This window comes from Zalophus californianus, chromosome 4 (assembly GCF_009762305.2).
Source record: "Zalophus californianus isolate mZalCal1 chromosome 4, mZalCal1.pri.v2, whole genome shotgun sequence".
Classification (NCBI taxonomy): Eukaryota; Metazoa; Chordata; class Mammalia; order Carnivora; family Otariidae; genus Zalophus; species Zalophus californianus.
In genome coordinates this window covers 186,527,277-186,544,732 of record NC_045598.1, presented here as the reverse complement: position 1 = coordinate 186,544,732, position 17,456 = coordinate 186,527,277, and the positions used below count along the sequence as shown (strand labels likewise).

General features: G+C 46.5%; 1 protein-coding gene across 3 annotated transcripts in view; it reads left to right on the top strand.

Moving 5' to 3' along the window:
• Positions 1 to 17,456, top strand: part of FAM135B (family with sequence similarity 135 member B) — a 272,184-nt gene that overhangs the window by 119,432 nt on the left and 135,296 nt on the right. For all 3 annotated transcript variants that reach the window (XR_003521467.2, XM_027602323.2, XM_027602407.2), the window contains one exon: positions 16,599 to 16,678. Coding sequence is in view for 2 of the 3 variants with exons in the window: in XM_027602323.2 (XP_027458124.1) it covers positions 16,599 to 16,678 (80 nt within the window). In the remaining variant the exon portion in view is untranslated. The remainder of the gene's footprint in view (positions 1 to 16,598; positions 16,679 to 17,456) is intronic.

The following is a 17,456-nucleotide window of genomic DNA, read 5'->3' as shown; positions in this document are numbered from 1 at the left end:
AGTGGGGGAGGCTCTCCTGTAACATGGAGCAGGGAGGGATGGCCTTCAGATGTCTGTAGCTTTTTTTCTTTTTTTTTAAGATTTTATTTATTTATTTGACAGGGAGAGGGAACACAAGCAGGTGGAGAGTCAGAGGGAGAGGGAGAGGCAGGCTCTCCACTGAGCAGGGAGCCCGATGTGGGGTTCGATCCCAGGACCCCGGGATCATGACCTGAGCCAAAGGCAGACGCCCAACGACTGAGCCACCCAGGTGCCCCCAGATGTTTGTAGTGTTAGCTGCGATGTTGCGGCACTCAGCCGATGGAATGCTCTCATCACTGCTTAAATGCAGCCGGGGCCCCGTGTGGTTAAAGCTCACTGCACTTGCCTCGGCCCTGCCTCCCCTTCCCCTGTTTCCTGATAGCCTGGCAGCATGGTGAAGATGTTAGGTGTCACCGTTCCTGACTCTAACCCGTCCCTGGCCGCCTGCCTTCAGGGCAGCACAGCGGTAAATAGAGGTGGGGGGCCGGCGGTCCACATTGTTTACGTGTAAGATGTATGTTTAGTTGGTTTTGTAAACACAATGCAATTGTCTTATCAAATTTGAATTACTGCCACATAGCCACCCACATTCTTGTGATGGTTTGGGGTTTTAAAAATGCACACAACACATTGCACAAACAGTAGGAGGTGGAAGGGGGACGGTGGGCAAGAAATCGTTTAAAATACTAAGTGTGGCTGCAGTGTTACCTGGCTTCCACTGAGCTCCGGTGGCCCCGGGGTTGTCTGTCACCAGGCACTGGGGCTCTGTGCTGGGCGGATGGCATCGGAGCCCATCTGGCTTCATGGACTCCTAACCATGGCTCTGGGACAGGGCGTTTTCACCACTGCGGCTCAGAAGACCACCCTGGACTCTAAGTCCTGTCTAGTGCTTTGTGGGGAACCTCCCAAGGTCCACATTACATGCATCCTGTTGCACAAAAATGCATATTCATTTATGTAAATTAGAAAATGCAGAGAAACCCGAAGCCTATTCCTCAAAACCATTACTGAACTTTTAGAGAACTTACAGACCTCTCTGCATGGATACAGATACATGTACACACCGTCAGCATTTTAAACAAAAGTAAGATTCTACTGTGTACATTGAACCCCGATTTTTTTTCTGATTGTTTACTGAAAGTTGAGTGAATGAGTATTTTCTAAGGAGATCTACAGCCATTTGCCCTCGACCACACTCTGGGTGATGTGAAAATGCAGTATTGTCAGAGTGAGGTGGAGGTCAGGATTCAGAAATCAGTGTCAGCTTCTGGCCCCCAGAGTGACTCAGGATTAAGTCATTCACTCACCCCTCACAGAAACAGGTGGAGGAAGCAGTGTGGAGAAATCAATACCTCACAGCCAGGGGCGTGGGTTGAACAGATAAAACGTGTGTGTTAGTCCTTTCCTAATCCCTGGCGAGGGACAGGGGTGGCGGGGGGGAGGCAGGAAGGAGCAGGAAGATAGGATTCTAATGGGGACAGGTGGTGGGGAGGCAGAGTCCTGGGTGCAAAGACACTTAGCAGAAGATGGGGGCAGGTGGGGTCCACTCTGCAGGTGCTGGGGAGGGAGGTTTTGAGTGGAGTCCTGACGTGTGAGGGCAGTTCCCTGGATGTTTGAGGCGGGCATTCCAGGGAGGGGTGGGGCATGTGTGCGAAGGTGCAGCCGTGTGCAAAACCACAGCACCTTAGAGCAGCAGTGGAGGCTGCCCCCTGCCCCCCACACTCACCGCCCCCCTGCGGCGCCTCATGGGTGTGGGTACAGCTCCTGAATCAAGTCATCTAATCACCCGTCTCTTCTGCCCACTACACTTTTGCTCATCTCTTTCCTGGGGATGAGAGGGAAATCACTGTCTTTGTCGTAAGTGTGTTTCTTTCTGAGCTCCTACTTCCCTTGAAAATGCAGTTCTTGCATCCCCAGTGTCTTGCGAGGAGCCGGGTTAAAGGAATGGGTGGTAGCAAATGCAGTCCTTTTTGTCCCGACTGGAGAGCAGGGCCCATATGAGCCCCCGAGAGTGGCGCCATCACTGGAAAGCTGGAAGCAGGGAGAACTGTGGGCCTTAGGCATTGGCTCACAGAAATACCCTTTCCTTGTAGACCAGACGGGTCAATCCTGGGCTAGTGGAGGGGGGGGGGGTCCCCTGGGTTCCAAGGGATGTGGTGCCCGAGCCTTGGACCATGAGCCAGGCAGTCCAAGTGCGAATCCAAGCCCGGCCAGCTCCCACCGAGAGCGTCATTAATCAGACCAGTGGACAGTCTCCTATTTGCACCTGTCCTTTTCACTTTTTCTTGCAACGAAGCACGGAGACACGGCTCTCAGGCTCCCTGGGAATCTGAAGGTTGGTTCCAAACACTGCGAGAGGCTCGTTGGTCAGCTTGGAACAGGAATTAAGTCTGGGCTTCAGAACATGGTAGTTCAGCCTCCTTATTTTGAACATCCAGATGGAGAGGCCTGGGGACATTGGGTGACTTGCCAGAGGCCACAGGTGAGTTGGGGGCGGCCATGCTCCTAGGACTTTTCTCTTCCAGAGGAATCCCATGGCAATATACCGGGGACCCTGACCATCTTGGGAGTTCTGTGGGGCCCTGCCCAAATTTTGCTAGTTTTCTTTTATCCCAGCTTCAACCCAGCCCGCTGTGAGAGAGGTAGAAACCCAACCAACCAGAAAATGATGGGTCATTCGAGAGTCAAGACTTTTTTCAGATATCCACTGATTTGTCATCAATGTGAGGTTACTCGGGATTGACTGCGCTGTCTTTGGAAGAGCTTTCTGGAGTTCAAAGAGTCTGATAAGCCTTGGTTTAAAATCCCAGCTCCACTGTATCTTTGCTGTGTGACCTTGGGGAAGTCAGTCAGTGTCTCTGAACCTCTTTTCTCATATGTATTCTGGAATGATGCCTACTTTTAGACCTGTTTTTAAAAAGAAATGACACTATTCTCTGCCATCCTAAGATAGTAGATCCATTTTATTTCTTCACAAGTTAAATCATAAGATAAACTATTTGGCGTTTTCACATTATTGGTTAAAATGCCCCAAAGACCCTCAATTAATACCTTGTATGCCTGAGTCAGATGACAAAATGCACGCCAAAGGAGGCAGTATATTTTTCTTTCTTCAACAAATGCATTTATGATTGAAGTCTTTCATTACTCAGCACTTTATGGTTTTGGGTCTCTGTGTTAAGTCAGAAAACATTTCTAGCACCAACTATGCACGGCATGCCAAGGACACAGGGATGAAAATGACAGATTTATTGAGAGAGGCTGACAGCTCACCATGGAGATGATTGATTGCCTGAAACTCCCAGAATGTAAGTCCTGCTAAGAAAACATGGGGTGGGGAGGCAAGGACAGTGCGGGGCTTCGAGGATGGACAGTACTGCTCTAAATGCCCGGTCTGCTAATTATTAGCAGCAGAGCCTTGGGAAAGCCACTTAACCTCTGTGACTCTGTTTCCTTCATTAATAAATGAAGATGGTCTTACTTAGGTGGTTCACTGAAGCCTATAGAAAAGGTGTCCTCCTGGATTGAGCAGAGGCATGTGGCAAGATTCAGTGCTCGGGAGCTAGTGATTGTACTAATTTTATTTTGAAAGGGCAGCGCCCTTGAGCAGGAAGTGTTGAGGAGATTGCGGTAGGGCAGTGAGTATTCTCTGTGCACCTGCTATTAGGCCTGAAGGTTGAGGGGCCTGCAGCTTCTCACTCCTGCTCTTGCAGGACGAGGGGTGGATTGCTGTCCACTGGAGGGACATTGCCTTGAACAACATAAATCAGCAGCTGGAGCTTTGAACTCCTGGCACCTTGATTACAGGGAAAGGAGAAGCATAACAAGAGGCCACTGATAGTAAAAAGGAGCAGCTGGTGCGGGGATGCACAAGTAAGATTGGATGCCCTCACTTTATAGACAGAGAATTGTGTGTGTGTGTGTGTGTGTGTGTGTGTGTGTGTGTGTGTGTGTGTGTGTGTGTGTGTGTTTCAGAGAGATAGAGCACAAGAAGCAGAGACACAGAGGAAGAGAGAGAGACAGAGAGCGAGCTTGAAGAGACTGACTGGTCAGGGGGAGAGAGCCCATCCAAGGGCAGGCTGCATCCCAGATTCACGTTAGTTTTCCTGGTTTCTGTCCCACATAGCTTTGTGAGGCAGTCCCTAATTCTTCCCTCGGCATTGGGGATTTCCCCCTTTCTTCTTTCTGGGCAACTCACTGATGGTGCCAGGTCTCTGTCCCTCTTCCTGACCTAGGTCTTCTTAGCACTGACCCGGGGTTTTCAGGCATGATGCTGCTGCTGTCCCTGGAGCCGGTGGTGCTGAGTCCTGTTCCGCCACCTCCCTAGAGCCTCGCAGCCACTCGCTGGGGGGTGGGCCTGCTGCTCCCTCATGTCTGGCCGCGCCCGGGGGGGCCCCCCACTCTGTGCATCCGCCCGCCAGCGGTGTGCAGCAATAACACACCTCCTTCAGCGCCGATGCCGTCCGCTGTAATTACAGAGCCTGTCTCTTCGTTACATGGAGCTGAGGGGCTTCTTTGTTGTTCTGTCGGAACAGTTTTGCAGAAATAAAGATTTGATTGATGATAAAATGGGGAATTTTTACGCAGACGAGGAAATCCCTCGAAATCTCCAGGCCGCCTTCAAGTTCTCGAAGTTTCCATACCCAACGGTAATCAAGAGGCAGGGCTCAGGGTGGAAGGCTGACTGGGGCTGTGACAGTTCCTTCTCAGAAGAGACACATTCTGATGGAAGGGGCTGGAGATCCGTCAGGGATTCTTCCTCCCAGAGGACAGTTGGCAGGTGTGTCTGTCTGTCTGTCAGCCCCTATCTAGCTGCTCTGGTTTGGGTCTCAGTGGCCTGCTTCACCTGCCCTCATTGCCTGGACAGGAAACATGGCTCATGCTAGATGGCCCGAGAGAGGAGGCGAGGTAGACAGATGGTGGCAACAGCCACAGGGAAGCTCAGAGCCTCTTGTGTTTCCTGAGTACAGGTATGTGGGGGCACCTTGCAAATGCTGCTGCACGGACTCCTTACAGCAGACCCACCAGATGGGCCTTGTTGTCCCTCTTTGACAAGTAAAGAAACTGAGGCTCAGAGAGCTGGAATGATTTTCCTCATACCACACAACCGGAAGGTGGCAGAGGCAGGATTCAAACCCAGGTTTCACTCTGAAGACCGTACCTCCCCAGGGGAGCACGATGCCTCCATGAAAACTTTCTTTATTAGAATAATAATGGCAATACATATGTTAATCAGTTAATGATTTTTGGAGACTTACTTTGTGCTGTGCTGAACTGTTTTTATGTCGCCCTCACTCAGCCCTGTGTGTTGGGTCTAATTGTTTATCTGCATGTTACAAAGGAGAAAATGGTAGCTCAGAGAGGTTGAGTAAGTTTCCTATGGTCACACAGCTGGGAGGGGATGAATCTGACTCTTAACAAGAAGTTCTGTTCGATTTCACAATTGGTGCCTTTACCCACTACACTTAATCCTCTGTGAAGGGTGAGGGTAGTGTGGGCCATCTGTTTACACAGTAGCAGATACTAGGGTAAATATTTGGGAAAGAAATATCTATTTGTAGTTCTTTATTCCCCATCCTGTACTCCAGCCAAACTCAGCTCCCCACTGTCCCTACACATATCTCCGGGCACCACCCCTCGGCATTTCTCCAAGCGTTGCCTCTGCCTCAAATGCCGTTATGGCCTAGTCTTACGCATTCTTCAAGGGTGAGCCCAGATGACATGTGAGCTTCATCGGTACTAACTTACGTTTGTAAAATGGGTCAGATTCTGGATAAGTCAGGTGGACTCAGGCATGGCAATATGTAGCGCATACAAAATTCCATTACAGAGCATCTCTGTCTACCAGCATCTCCATCATACTCTGGGTCAAAGCCTGCAGCCTAATACTAAAGAAGTGCACTGTGGTTCTCGGGGGAGTCTGTATCAATGGGACACTGGCCCAGTCATTCCTGGCCTTGACCTCCTGGCTCACATTCCTGTTCCTTGACGTGAGAGATCCCTCCTGCACCCTACTATCTTTTAGAGACCAGTTTTAATTCGTCCCTGCCTCCCACCGAGGCAGGATCTTCCTCCTCTGAGCTAACCTTGCCCTTTATCTCATTCTCTTGGAAACTCCAAGAGCCTCTTTAGGATTATAATTACTAGCTGTGAAGTTAGTTTATTCTCTACTAGGCTGTAAGCTCCTTGAGGGTGGGGACCATTTCGTCATTTTTCTAGGTCCTCAGCCTCTATTGTGGTGCCTTGTCCCCACATTGGTCAGTTCAGTTGACAATAAGTAGTGAGAATATGAAGTCGAAAGCTTGCAGTGGCTCTTTCCATCACTGTCACTGGTATGACCTTTTTTTAATTTAAATTTTTAATTTTTTAAAAGATTTTATTTATTTGAGAGAGAGAAAGAGAGACAGCATGAGCAGGGAGAGGGACAAGCAGACTCCCTGCTGAGCGGGGAGCCCCACTCGGGGCTTGATCCCAGGACCCTGAGGTCACAACCTGAGCTACTGACTGAGTCACCCATACGCCCCCTGGTATGACTTCTTAATGCTTGAACTCTTCATGCTACCCATCGCTGTACCCCAGCCACATTTGTTGGTGGCCAGTATGTATAAATGGACCCCAATTTGAAGAATACTTTTGTGTCTTTGGGGTTTCCTAGCCATGAGCTTGCATACTACTTGTTTTTATGCTCTATTAGTCTGTGAGTGAGGTCTGCTTCTTTGGAGCTCCAGCTTCCACATAGGAAGAATGGAGGAGATAAAGACCATCCTTTCTGAATATTGTCCAGGTAGAATCTCACATCACACGTACCACACCTGGTACGGTGCCTGACTCAGGGTTGGCTTGCAAGGATGGGCAGCTTCCTTCACTCTTGCTCTGGTGTTGTGGTTGTTATTGTAAATATTTATGGGGTCTCCAAAAGCAACAATAAGATAATTTTATCTACCTACTTGTAGAGTATCTTTTCTTATCACTTAATATCAATAGCCTAGAATTAAATTATGTCCAAGTGTATTGGTATCATGGATTAGGTGATGGGCCAAAACTGGCAGTCTTGTGTTCTTTTGTGGACTCTGCGAACTAGCCGGGTGTTCCTGGGGATCTTCCCCCCCTTTCTAGGTCTACTTCCCATTAGCAACATCTGGTTCTAATGATGAAAATAGTTCCAACTACATTTTAGAAGGAATTGGTGCTTACAGTGTCTCATGCATCGTGCCAGGCACTCTACCTAGTATAGAGTCCCATTTGTTCCTGATAACCACTGATTTTTAAGATGAGAAAACCAGTGCTTGGAGAGGTAAAATGGATTGCTGAAGGTCACACACCACTAGGAAGTGGAGAATCAGGTATTTGACTCCCAGGCTTGTCGGAGGTGAAAGCCGGGGCCTTGGATTCCCCAGTGCATGTTCATACCACGCTTTTTTGATCCCTCTAGATGAAAGACCTGGCCTCTCCCTCCAACTGCTTGGAACTGGCTGTCGGATCTGGTCTTACCAATTAGAAAAATTCTCTCTGCAGAGGCCCCTGTCACAGTGTGATTTTGCATGGCAGATTTTCTGGTCTGAGGTTTTAAATTACCCATGTCATTTCAAGCTGTGCAAGACGCGTGAAAGCCTGCTTCTGCCTAACCTCATTTAATCAAGCAATACAACTGCGAAGACAATCCAGTGCTACTTCCTATCGAAAGGGAAGAGAACTGGCCCTTGTTGAGGATGCACTATGTCCCAGGTAGCTCGGGATGGAATCCCCTTCCGTACAGGCTGTCAAGAAGGAGTCTTCATTTTACCTGCAAATGGTTCTTTTCTGGCTGACCTGGATGGAGACTGACACCAGCAACCTTTTGGAGAGCTGCATTGACACATGGCCACTCATGCAAATGAGAAACCCCATCTGGGTTGACTCATTAGCTAGGAACAACAGGTTCACCAGGGAGTGAGAATCACAACAGCAGAGGGAGATGCAGGGATGGAGAGGCACGTTGCAGTGTTTCAGCAGCCTGGCAACCTCATTTTTTATACATGGCATCTCCAACGAGGCGACTTGTGTTGCTGATTTGAGCTCCTTGAGCCACGTGCTCTGGCGAATAGGGAGGGTGGTTCACCAGGAAATCAGGCTGATGTGTAAAAATAATACCCACCATTTATTAAAGCCTAGTGTTGTGCTGCACACTGATTCCGATTTGTCTCTATCAACTCCAGAAGGTAACTGATCGTCCCCATTTGCAAATGAAAACACCGAAGTGCACAGTTTAAATTGTCTTAAGTTGGACAAAAAACATTATCATTGCCATTATTGCTACGGTGGGTTTGCTTTGTTTTTAACCTAAGTGAGAAGAGGGGAGAATGGGGGAAGAGGTATAGCTCCTTTGTTCAGACTTTGAAATCTATACTCACAGGGTTCGCCTCTTGCAAAGGTCATCCTTTCTTCCTGTTCACGGGAGAATTATCCCATGAGTGTCATGAGTATAGCTTTTTTCAGTGAGGTATCTCAGGGCAATGAAATAGATTTTTCCTGAGGGCTCAACAGTTGGAGTCCTACCTAAAAGTGACTTTCTTATAACTCTTCCAAATCGCCCCCTTATTTAATCTGTGTGGGCTCCATATTTCCTTTGGTTAAAAGGATGGAGGGGTGGTCATGAGGGGTACCGTGGCGTACTGAGAAATGTTTAAAAAGTGGCTCAAGAAAAGTCCATCGTGACATTTGTTGATTTCCATGGGGTAAATACTCCCACCATGGCCAGTTTCAAGCTACCAACCTGGGATCTCTGACTGAGTCCTGATCTATATATTTGTATGAGGCAACTACCCAAGACTGAGGGGACTTTGGAAAATCTTATTTCCGTACCTGTAAGTGGGAATGTATTACACAATTCAGAGAGTTCTCATGAAGAATAAACGTGTTGTCTGTTGGTGCGCACGCCACGTAGTCCTAGGCACGATGGATCAACGTGACGGCGGAAGGTGTGCCTTGTTCACAGTTGGAAAGGATGCAGGGGTTGGCGGTTTCAACCTTTGACCACACGTGTCCCTGAAGTTTTCAGGACATCCTCATAGATTCACAACATACCCATAGAATTAAGCAAAAGACACTTTATTGTCACCTGGGGCTTTAGAGCTAAACCCTGTTGGGAGAATCCATTGCAATGAGTTAGGTTCAACTTTGTGGAGAGGACCCTTTCCCCCCACGAAGCAGCTTTAAACTCCAGTGGACAAAAATATCTGCTTTGTTTCTACCCAAAAGTCTAACCTGGTTTTTTAGATTTTAATGGCTCTATTGCCAGGGAAAGCTCAGCTTTCTACTGTCCAGAGAAAAGATAGTAAGAGAAATCAGGTTGCTGATGTCACTTCTTCTGAGTTTTCCCCCATAGGAAATGTGGCCCCAGGTAGGGTCTAGAATCAGATTCCATCCATCAGGATTGTGTTTGACTTCAGATGATCAGACAGATGACTAACCCTGGCTTAAAAATTACAAGATGTCCCAAGAAATCCACAAGTAGACCATTCTGCCGTGTCACCGAGGACACAAAGGACTCAGGCTTCTGTCTTTCTGCTCTGCCATTGTTTTCACGTGGCTTTTATCCTCATGGCCAAAACATGGCTGTTTTAATGCCCACTGGTGTTTTCTTTCTGTATCAAGTCAGGAGACAAAGTCAGAGGAAGGACGGGCAGCCCACAGGGTGTGAAACCCAAGACTCGTCCTTTGAAAGGGTTCCTCTTTACGCCATCTGGCAACGGATGGTTTTCTCTCATTAGCCAAGAGAGGATCACACAGTCTCTCCTAGCTGCAAGGGAGTTCAGGACGGGTGAGCATCTTTAGCTAAGCATGTTTCTTTCTTTGGCAAAAACTGGTTTTCCTTTGTAAGGAAGGAAGGGGATATGGCTATTGAGCAGACAGGTCAGAGTGTGAGCATCACACGGGCCCTTCCAGATGAGCAAGGGGATGGGAATGAAGAAACGAGAAAAGTCATCCCAGTGAACATCAGTGGCATCTGACTGAATCATTATGATCATTATGTTTTGAACATATTGAAGTATCCAGGCAAGTTTTGCTGAAATATTAGAGTGGGTTTTTCTTGAAAAAGTATCTCATTACGTGCTATTGAGGCTAATAAAATCCAGCAGAGTGGTGTGTAGCCCTCTTATGGAGTCCTGTTATGTAGTCTAGTGGGTGGACACTGTCAGAACAGATGAGTCAGCCTATGAGTGTACAGTAAAAATATATTGGTCATTTCCTGGGTACTTTTCCTTTTATTAGTTAATTTTTTAGAACACCAAGGCCTCTCTTACTGGCAGGACTACCCTGTCTTCCCTGTTAGGGCAGAGAGTTTTACCTTGGGACCAGTGGCTCTTCCATTGTCAAGTTAAGTCCCACAGCCAGTCAGGGCAGAGTTCCAGAGTTCACTCACAACCACGTGCTCTATTACCTCAGAAGACTCAAAGATAGAGGGTTTTTTCTTAGCCATGCGGGCACAGCCATGTCAGAACAGAACATTAGCTCTGGTGTCTGCAATTTTGTATTTTCGAGTACTACGTGCCACAGGCATCTCTGAACCTTGTCCCGCTCAAGCCATCACCTTTCCCCCTGCTTCATTCCAGCCATGAGGTTGGAAAGATTGGGACCACAGCTCTGACACGATGTCTGTTCCACACGTCTTAGAGAATAGTAACAACGATGTTTTCTCTTTAGTGAAATAACTAAAGGTTGAACATCATACTAAGGGCTTTACATGTGTGTCCTGTTTGCAGTGCATGACAGTTCTGTGAGGCTGGTACAGGTATCATCACCTGTGAGGAAAGAGGCTCAGAGAAGGAAAGTTATTATTTGAAGTTTGCGCATTTGGCTTTGGGACCTAGGCGTTCTGACTACAGAGTCTTGGTTTTGACCCTTTTGCAAACACAGCGATTTGTACTTTTAGGTCATGTCACCTGTCTCTGGGTCAGAGTGGTTGTTGCATATCATGTCTGATATGAAAATGATTATAACAAAATGTCATGGGTCTCTGTATTTCCATTATAGAATATCATTTCTAGTTTTGTTAGTTTCATAAAAATTGCCTGTGGATTCTTAGTCACAGAACTGTAGATGTTGGGAGTGAATTGTACAGCCCCGTGGTTTTTGAAGGAGTCTGTGTTCTTGGAATCAGTCAATCTTTCCTTCTCTCTCTCTCCTTCTTTCTTTCATTCCTCTGACACTGTTTGAATGCCAACTGTGTGTAAGCACCATGTAAGTTGCTGGAAATACAGAGATGAATAGGACATAGTTTTCCTCCTCCAGCAGCTGGTGGTAGTGGATATTTCTATAATCAACCAAGAACAAATGTTTATTAGATGCTCTTCTCTCCTTATACAGTGCTAAGAGCTCTAAGGAATACAAAAGAAGCAAAAGATAGCATTCCTATTCTAAAGATGTTTTTGAGAAAACAAAGGGAAATACATTAGTGATCAGAGGGAGAATGTGATTGGACTCCTGGTGATAATAGTGATGGGGAAGTTGAGGGGAGCCTAATGAAGTTTAAAGCACCTGCGTTTGCCTCCCCCAATAAGAGCTTGGTTTAGTCAAATGGCCCTACATTTTAATCCCTAAACTTTCCGTTAACTAGCCATGTGACTATAGGAAAATTACCTAACCTCTCTGAGTCAGTTTGTGTATTGTTAACATAGGGGTAGTCACTCCTGCCCCTTAGCTTTGTCATGAGGAAGAAATTTGAAAGCCTGTATGCATTAGTTTACTATAATAAATTGCCACAAACTAAGTGGCTCAATACAACATAAATTTATAATCTAACAACTCTGGAGGTCAGAAGTCTGAAATGGATCTCACTAGGCTAAAATCTGGATGTTGCAAGGACTGGATTCCTTTGTGGGGGTTCTAGAGAAGACTTTGTCTCCTTGTCTTTTCCGGGGCTTGTAGGCCGCCTGCATTTTTGGGCTGATGGCACCTGCCATCTGGAAGGCAGCAGTGGCTGGTAGGGTCTTTCTCACATTGCGCTGCCCTGTCACTCTCTCTCTTCTACCTCCTTCTTCCATTTGGAAGGATCCTGTGGTTACACTGGATGTACCCAGGTAATGCAGAATAATCTCATTTCAAGGCCAGGTGGTCAGCAGCCTTAATTCCACCTGCAACCTTAATTCTCTGTTACATGTTGTAGTGGAGATGAGGATGTAACTGTCTTTGGAAGGGGCATTATCCTGCCTCCCATATCATGTAAAGGGCATAGTTTATGCCACCCTTACAGATGGAAGCCCATAAGGTAAAAAATGACTATACGTATTTATATCCCAAAAGGAGTCACGTGCAGATCAAGACAAACACGCTGGCACACTGTCTGAAGGTTTCTACTTCCTGGTCTCCTCTTCCTATTCCTTCTGACTGCATCTCACTCCCCCACACCTTGCTCACCCTCCAAGGACTTGAGCTAACTGTTCCTTTCTTCATCATGTCTTTGTGAATGACCCCCGCTGGAAGAAGGTAGATTTAAGGTGGCTAAAGGAAATCCATGTGGAAAATAATAAAGTCATGCCAGGAGATGTGCTAACATTACTTACTGAATGTGTGAATGTGGACACATCTCTTCATCTCTAGAGGGGGGGTTTTCTCATCATTAAGATAGGAATCATAGTAAGAGTATCAAAGGTTTCCTGCAGAGATCAAACGGTATCATGTATGTCCGGTAGGACACGTGGTTTATGGATTTATGACCGGGCAGCAATTTGTGTCAGATAGAAGAGAATTATTAAAGGGGTTTAAGCATTCTATTTAATCAGGGCAGAGCCCAATTTAGCCAATCTAATGGAAACTTATTTCTTTCAACATGTGCCTGTAATGCCTCTGAAGTTCAAAATGATGTCTGATTCCTTGAAGTAAGACTCAGCAACATCAAGTGCTTTTAAGGAAAAAGAACTCAGACAGTGCTTTGGAATTGGTTATAAAAGGTTTTAATGAATGCAATGAAATGTGATTCCTGTGAGGTGTTGCAGGCAAAAAATTAAAAACATACATTTATCTCCGGATTAGAATGCTGGCTGCCCTTTGCTACTGGATAAGTAGTTGGATATTTCCAGCTTCTTCTCTGGGTAGCCCCTGAGATGGTGCTTTCTCTCGCAGAGGATTTATAGAGGCTGCAACAGGATTGCCTACATGGAAGTTCCTGGTCCAGACCCTGGTGAGCGGTGCTGAATAAGTCTTGTGCATAACTGTAACTGCTCCAAGCACCGCCTGATAGAAAAGTGATATATTGCCTCTGGCAAGGAGTGACCCATTTTGTGTTCAGAGAAGAAGCCATTAGAATACTAAAACTGGTGGTGGTAGTGATGGGATTTACATATCTTCCTCTGCTGATGAAATTATTGCAATGCTTGGGTCTTTTTATTAAAGAAACACCAGAAGCGGCCTCTTGTATTCGTATGCATCAGCGTTTGCCGATGATTGGCGCATGGGGAGGTGGCCTGCAAATGTGTTCCATTCTGGAGACACGGAGCTTGATTGTGAATGTGGTGGCCGCCCCTCATTGTTTCACTGTTGCTGTTAATGCTCTTGTCACTGTCACTAATTTATGAAGCAACATTTCACATTTTAAAGAGGTTTTATTAAAAATCCAAATTTCTGTCTTCCCTTGAAAACCCCAAAGATCTAGCAATACACAGTCAACCTTTCTGCACAGTGGTAATTAGTGACTGCTAAGGAGCAGTGGTCTCCTATAGACAGGGTGGGAAGCTTCCCCTGCCTCAGTCTCCCTCACACAGATAGTTGAGCTGATCTGTGATGGTGCTTCCCCCGTGGATTTCCCGGTAATAGTAAACTGCCTCTGTGTAATGAGCCATGGCTCCCCAAGGACACATAGAGTGAGGGCCTGGGAGCCTTTGGTCACAACATGTTTATCAGCTCATCAATATGTAACCTTGTTTTAGGTGTGTTTCTGTATAAGGCAGTGCCATCTATCTAGCTGTCTTTTTATGTATCTATTTATTATCTGTCTATCCATCCATTTATCCAACTATGTATCTATCATCTATCCTTCCATTTATCTATCATCTGTCTATTATCTATCTATCTATCTATCTATCTATCTATCTATCTATCTATCTGTCATCTACTATCTATATCATCTATCTGTCTTTGATCACTAACATTGAACTCATGGCCAGTGGCACTATGCCTCAGGTCTGAGCGCAGCTCATCTAACACACTGTTGCCTCTGCTGGTGTCCTGCATTTAGGGACATGGAACAGCACTTCAGCTCTACACTAGGGGCCATTTTAATTAGCAGAGTCACCAACAAAAAGCACAAAAATACAAAAAATAAAAGGGTACTAAATAGATTGCAGAGGACATGTGTTTACAGCATAAGAACTGGAAACAGAAGGTAGTGTGGTCTTGCCTGAGCTCAGGTGAAACAGGTGCACGGGGGAGTCAGAACTTGCCCGTCTGGGAACACATCTGAGTGACCACGGAGCCCCTGAGCACCGTGTGTGAGGGTGTAGATAACACATTAGCAAGTAGGAGAATCCACATATACAGAATCCGTGAATAATGAGGGTCAACTGCATGTGATTGGCACATATTGTCTCTCACCATGTAGCCTGTCTTACAATCCTCTTAATGGCACATACTACAGAACACAAGTGTTTAGCTTTGGTGAAGTCCAGTTTATCAATTTTTCTGTATGTGGATCATTCTTTTGGTGTTAAGAACTCTTCACTTATCCCTAGATTTTAAAGCTTTCTTTTATTTTTCTTCTCGAAGGTTTAATAGTTTTACTTTTTGCATGCAGGTTTATGATCCAGTTTGAATTAATTTTTGTAGAAGGTGTGAGATCTAAGTTGAGCTTTTTGTTTGGTTTTGGTTTGGTTTGGTTTGGTTTTTGCCTATGGATATCCAGGCACTTCAGGACCATTGATTGAGAAGGCTACCTTTTCTCCACTGAATTGCTCTTGAACTTTTGTCAGAAATCCCTTGAGCATCCATGTGCTCTCGTTACTGCTGGGTGGGGGTAGAAACTCAGGCCCCCCACATGGTCTGTACTTTAAAAAGGTGGGATTCTCATCACCATTCATTAGTAGTGAAAATCTGGCTCCCTCCTCAAAGATCTTCTCTTGCCAGATGAGGAAGGTGCCTTGTTAAAGCTTGCCAGTGACATCGAGGCTCCCACTTGGCCTTTGCTGGTATGTGTGGGGGTGAGGTCACATTTTTTGTGTGTAGTGTGGCTGGAGTACAGCTACTCCTGTCTAAAAGTTTTCTATCTCATGAGGCTGCCCCTTTTCTGGTCCTTTGTCAAGAGAAAGCAGGCATTTTTGCTGGGGATTTTGTTGTGCAGCCATTAGAATTTCTGGGTGGTTGGTTTCTCTCTGGGATATACGGGGCAAAAAGAAGCGCAGAGAACTCACCACCATGTCTTTATCTGGACCTTGAGGTCCTTAAACTGTTTGCTTTCTTCTTCATCTGTAAAAATCTGTTGTTTGTTTTCCATATACTGTCTAGAGGTTTTAGTCGTATGTAGTGGGTAGGATGAGGAAAAGTATGTCTACTCCATCTTTCCCGGAAGCAGATGTCATAGGAGGTACTTTCTTTTTTTTTTTTTTTTTTATCATCATTTTACAGATACAGAAACAATTCAGAGAAGTTGTGTGGTGTATTCAAAAGCACACAGCTCACAAATGATGTCACCCAAACTCCGGCTATGAATCTACCACCAGTGTCCTTTGCTCTACATCTCTTCTGCTTATCACACAACACACACGTACAACAAACACGAGCCTGTCAACAGAATCTTCTATGAGTATATTCACAGCGCAGTGTTGCCGCCAGCCATACGCTTGATGAGCCAGTGGAGACTGTTGGGTTCATGGTTCATTTTACCTCTATTTCACTTTGTTTTATTCACATCCCATTTCACAGTGGGCTTGAAATCGGTGGAAGTGGAGAACAGCATGACGCCAGAAATGTTCCTGAGTGCTTGTGAGCAGAAGGGCCATTAATGGCAAAGGCAGGGACCTGGAGAAGGTACTTCTGCACCTGTGGTGGACGTGGACAGATAGGAAGGTCACTGATAGTGTGGGAACCTGCGCGATGTCCTGAAATGGTGGAATTTGGAAATGGGAGGGATGCATTACACATAAGGACGCAGATATATGCTGGAAGAGTGGTTGGCAGGGCCCCTAAGATTGGCAACCCAGCTGCTGTGTTTCTAAAGGAAGAGTTTGTGTTGCAACATGACAGCGACTCAGTTTATGTATGGATTTTGCACCGCGTGTTAAAGCTTCCATTTTCCCATAGAATGGACTTTCTTGACCAAACAAAAGCTATGCCCCTTGAGGTACCTGTGCCATGTGGCCAACCCATCTATCCCTTTCCCTCTCCCTGTTACCACCAACCTTGTATGTGTCTCCCATGATCTCCCTTCAACTCAACTTCCTGTGTCCATCTTGGTCCCATTCTAGCCCTCTCCCACTGTCCCTCCTTGATGCCAAATGGTTGTGCACGCTGCCTAGAAACTCCCGTGGTTCCCTTTGGCCTGTACTTGTAGAAGAAGCCAACCGTAAGGAGTCTGATCTTCATCAGCCTGTCCTCTGTTCTTTCCTTAGGTATTACCAGATCCGAGTGACCTTGAAGGTGTCCTCAAGGATCCCCCACAGACTGAGCGCCTCCATCGTTGGGCAGACAGGTGAGCAGGAGGATGGCAGTGGGGTGCTTGTTGTCCACTGGTAAACCGTCCTCTATCACTACATAGCAGTGCGCAGCAGAGTGCAACGTACATAGCGACACTCAGTAAACGGCATTGAATTTTGGAAATGGAGGCCCACTCTTGGTGTAGCCATGTGTGCGCATTGTTGCAAGGGGAACCTGGCTGAAGGAAAACACACTCTCCCCGGGACAAACCTGGCTGTGACGGGTTGGCTACAGTCAAGTGAGGGAGGAAGACGATGGCAAGTGTCATCCTGTTATCAATCCCGATGATCAGCTAGTTACAAAGGACTGAATAAGTTGGCAGTTGTGGTAGAGCTTCCCAGGTACAAGGAGGACTCAGAATCAACACTCCCACCTTGGGGAGAAGGATGGACAAGGACAGCCCCGGTTCTAACTCAGAGGAGGCTGGGTATTAGTGGGCATCCAGGACTCCCAGCAGGTGTAATAGAGCGTTGCGTCCCAAAACTAGAGCTTATTGCCTAAGAAGTAAGGATAGGCATCAAGAGGAAATACTTATATTAGTACATTTGGGAGAATATGTAGATCAGTCATACCGTATGAAGGAGAAAAACAGGGATGGAGAGGGCACCTGGGTGGCTCAGTCGGTTAAGTGTCTGCCTTCGGCTCAGGTCATGATCTCAGGATCCTGGGATTGAGCCCCGTGGTGGGCTTCCTGATCAGCAGGGAGTCTGCTTCTCTCTCTCTCCCTCTTTCCCTCCCCACCGCTCATTCTCTCTCTCTCAAATAAATAAAAT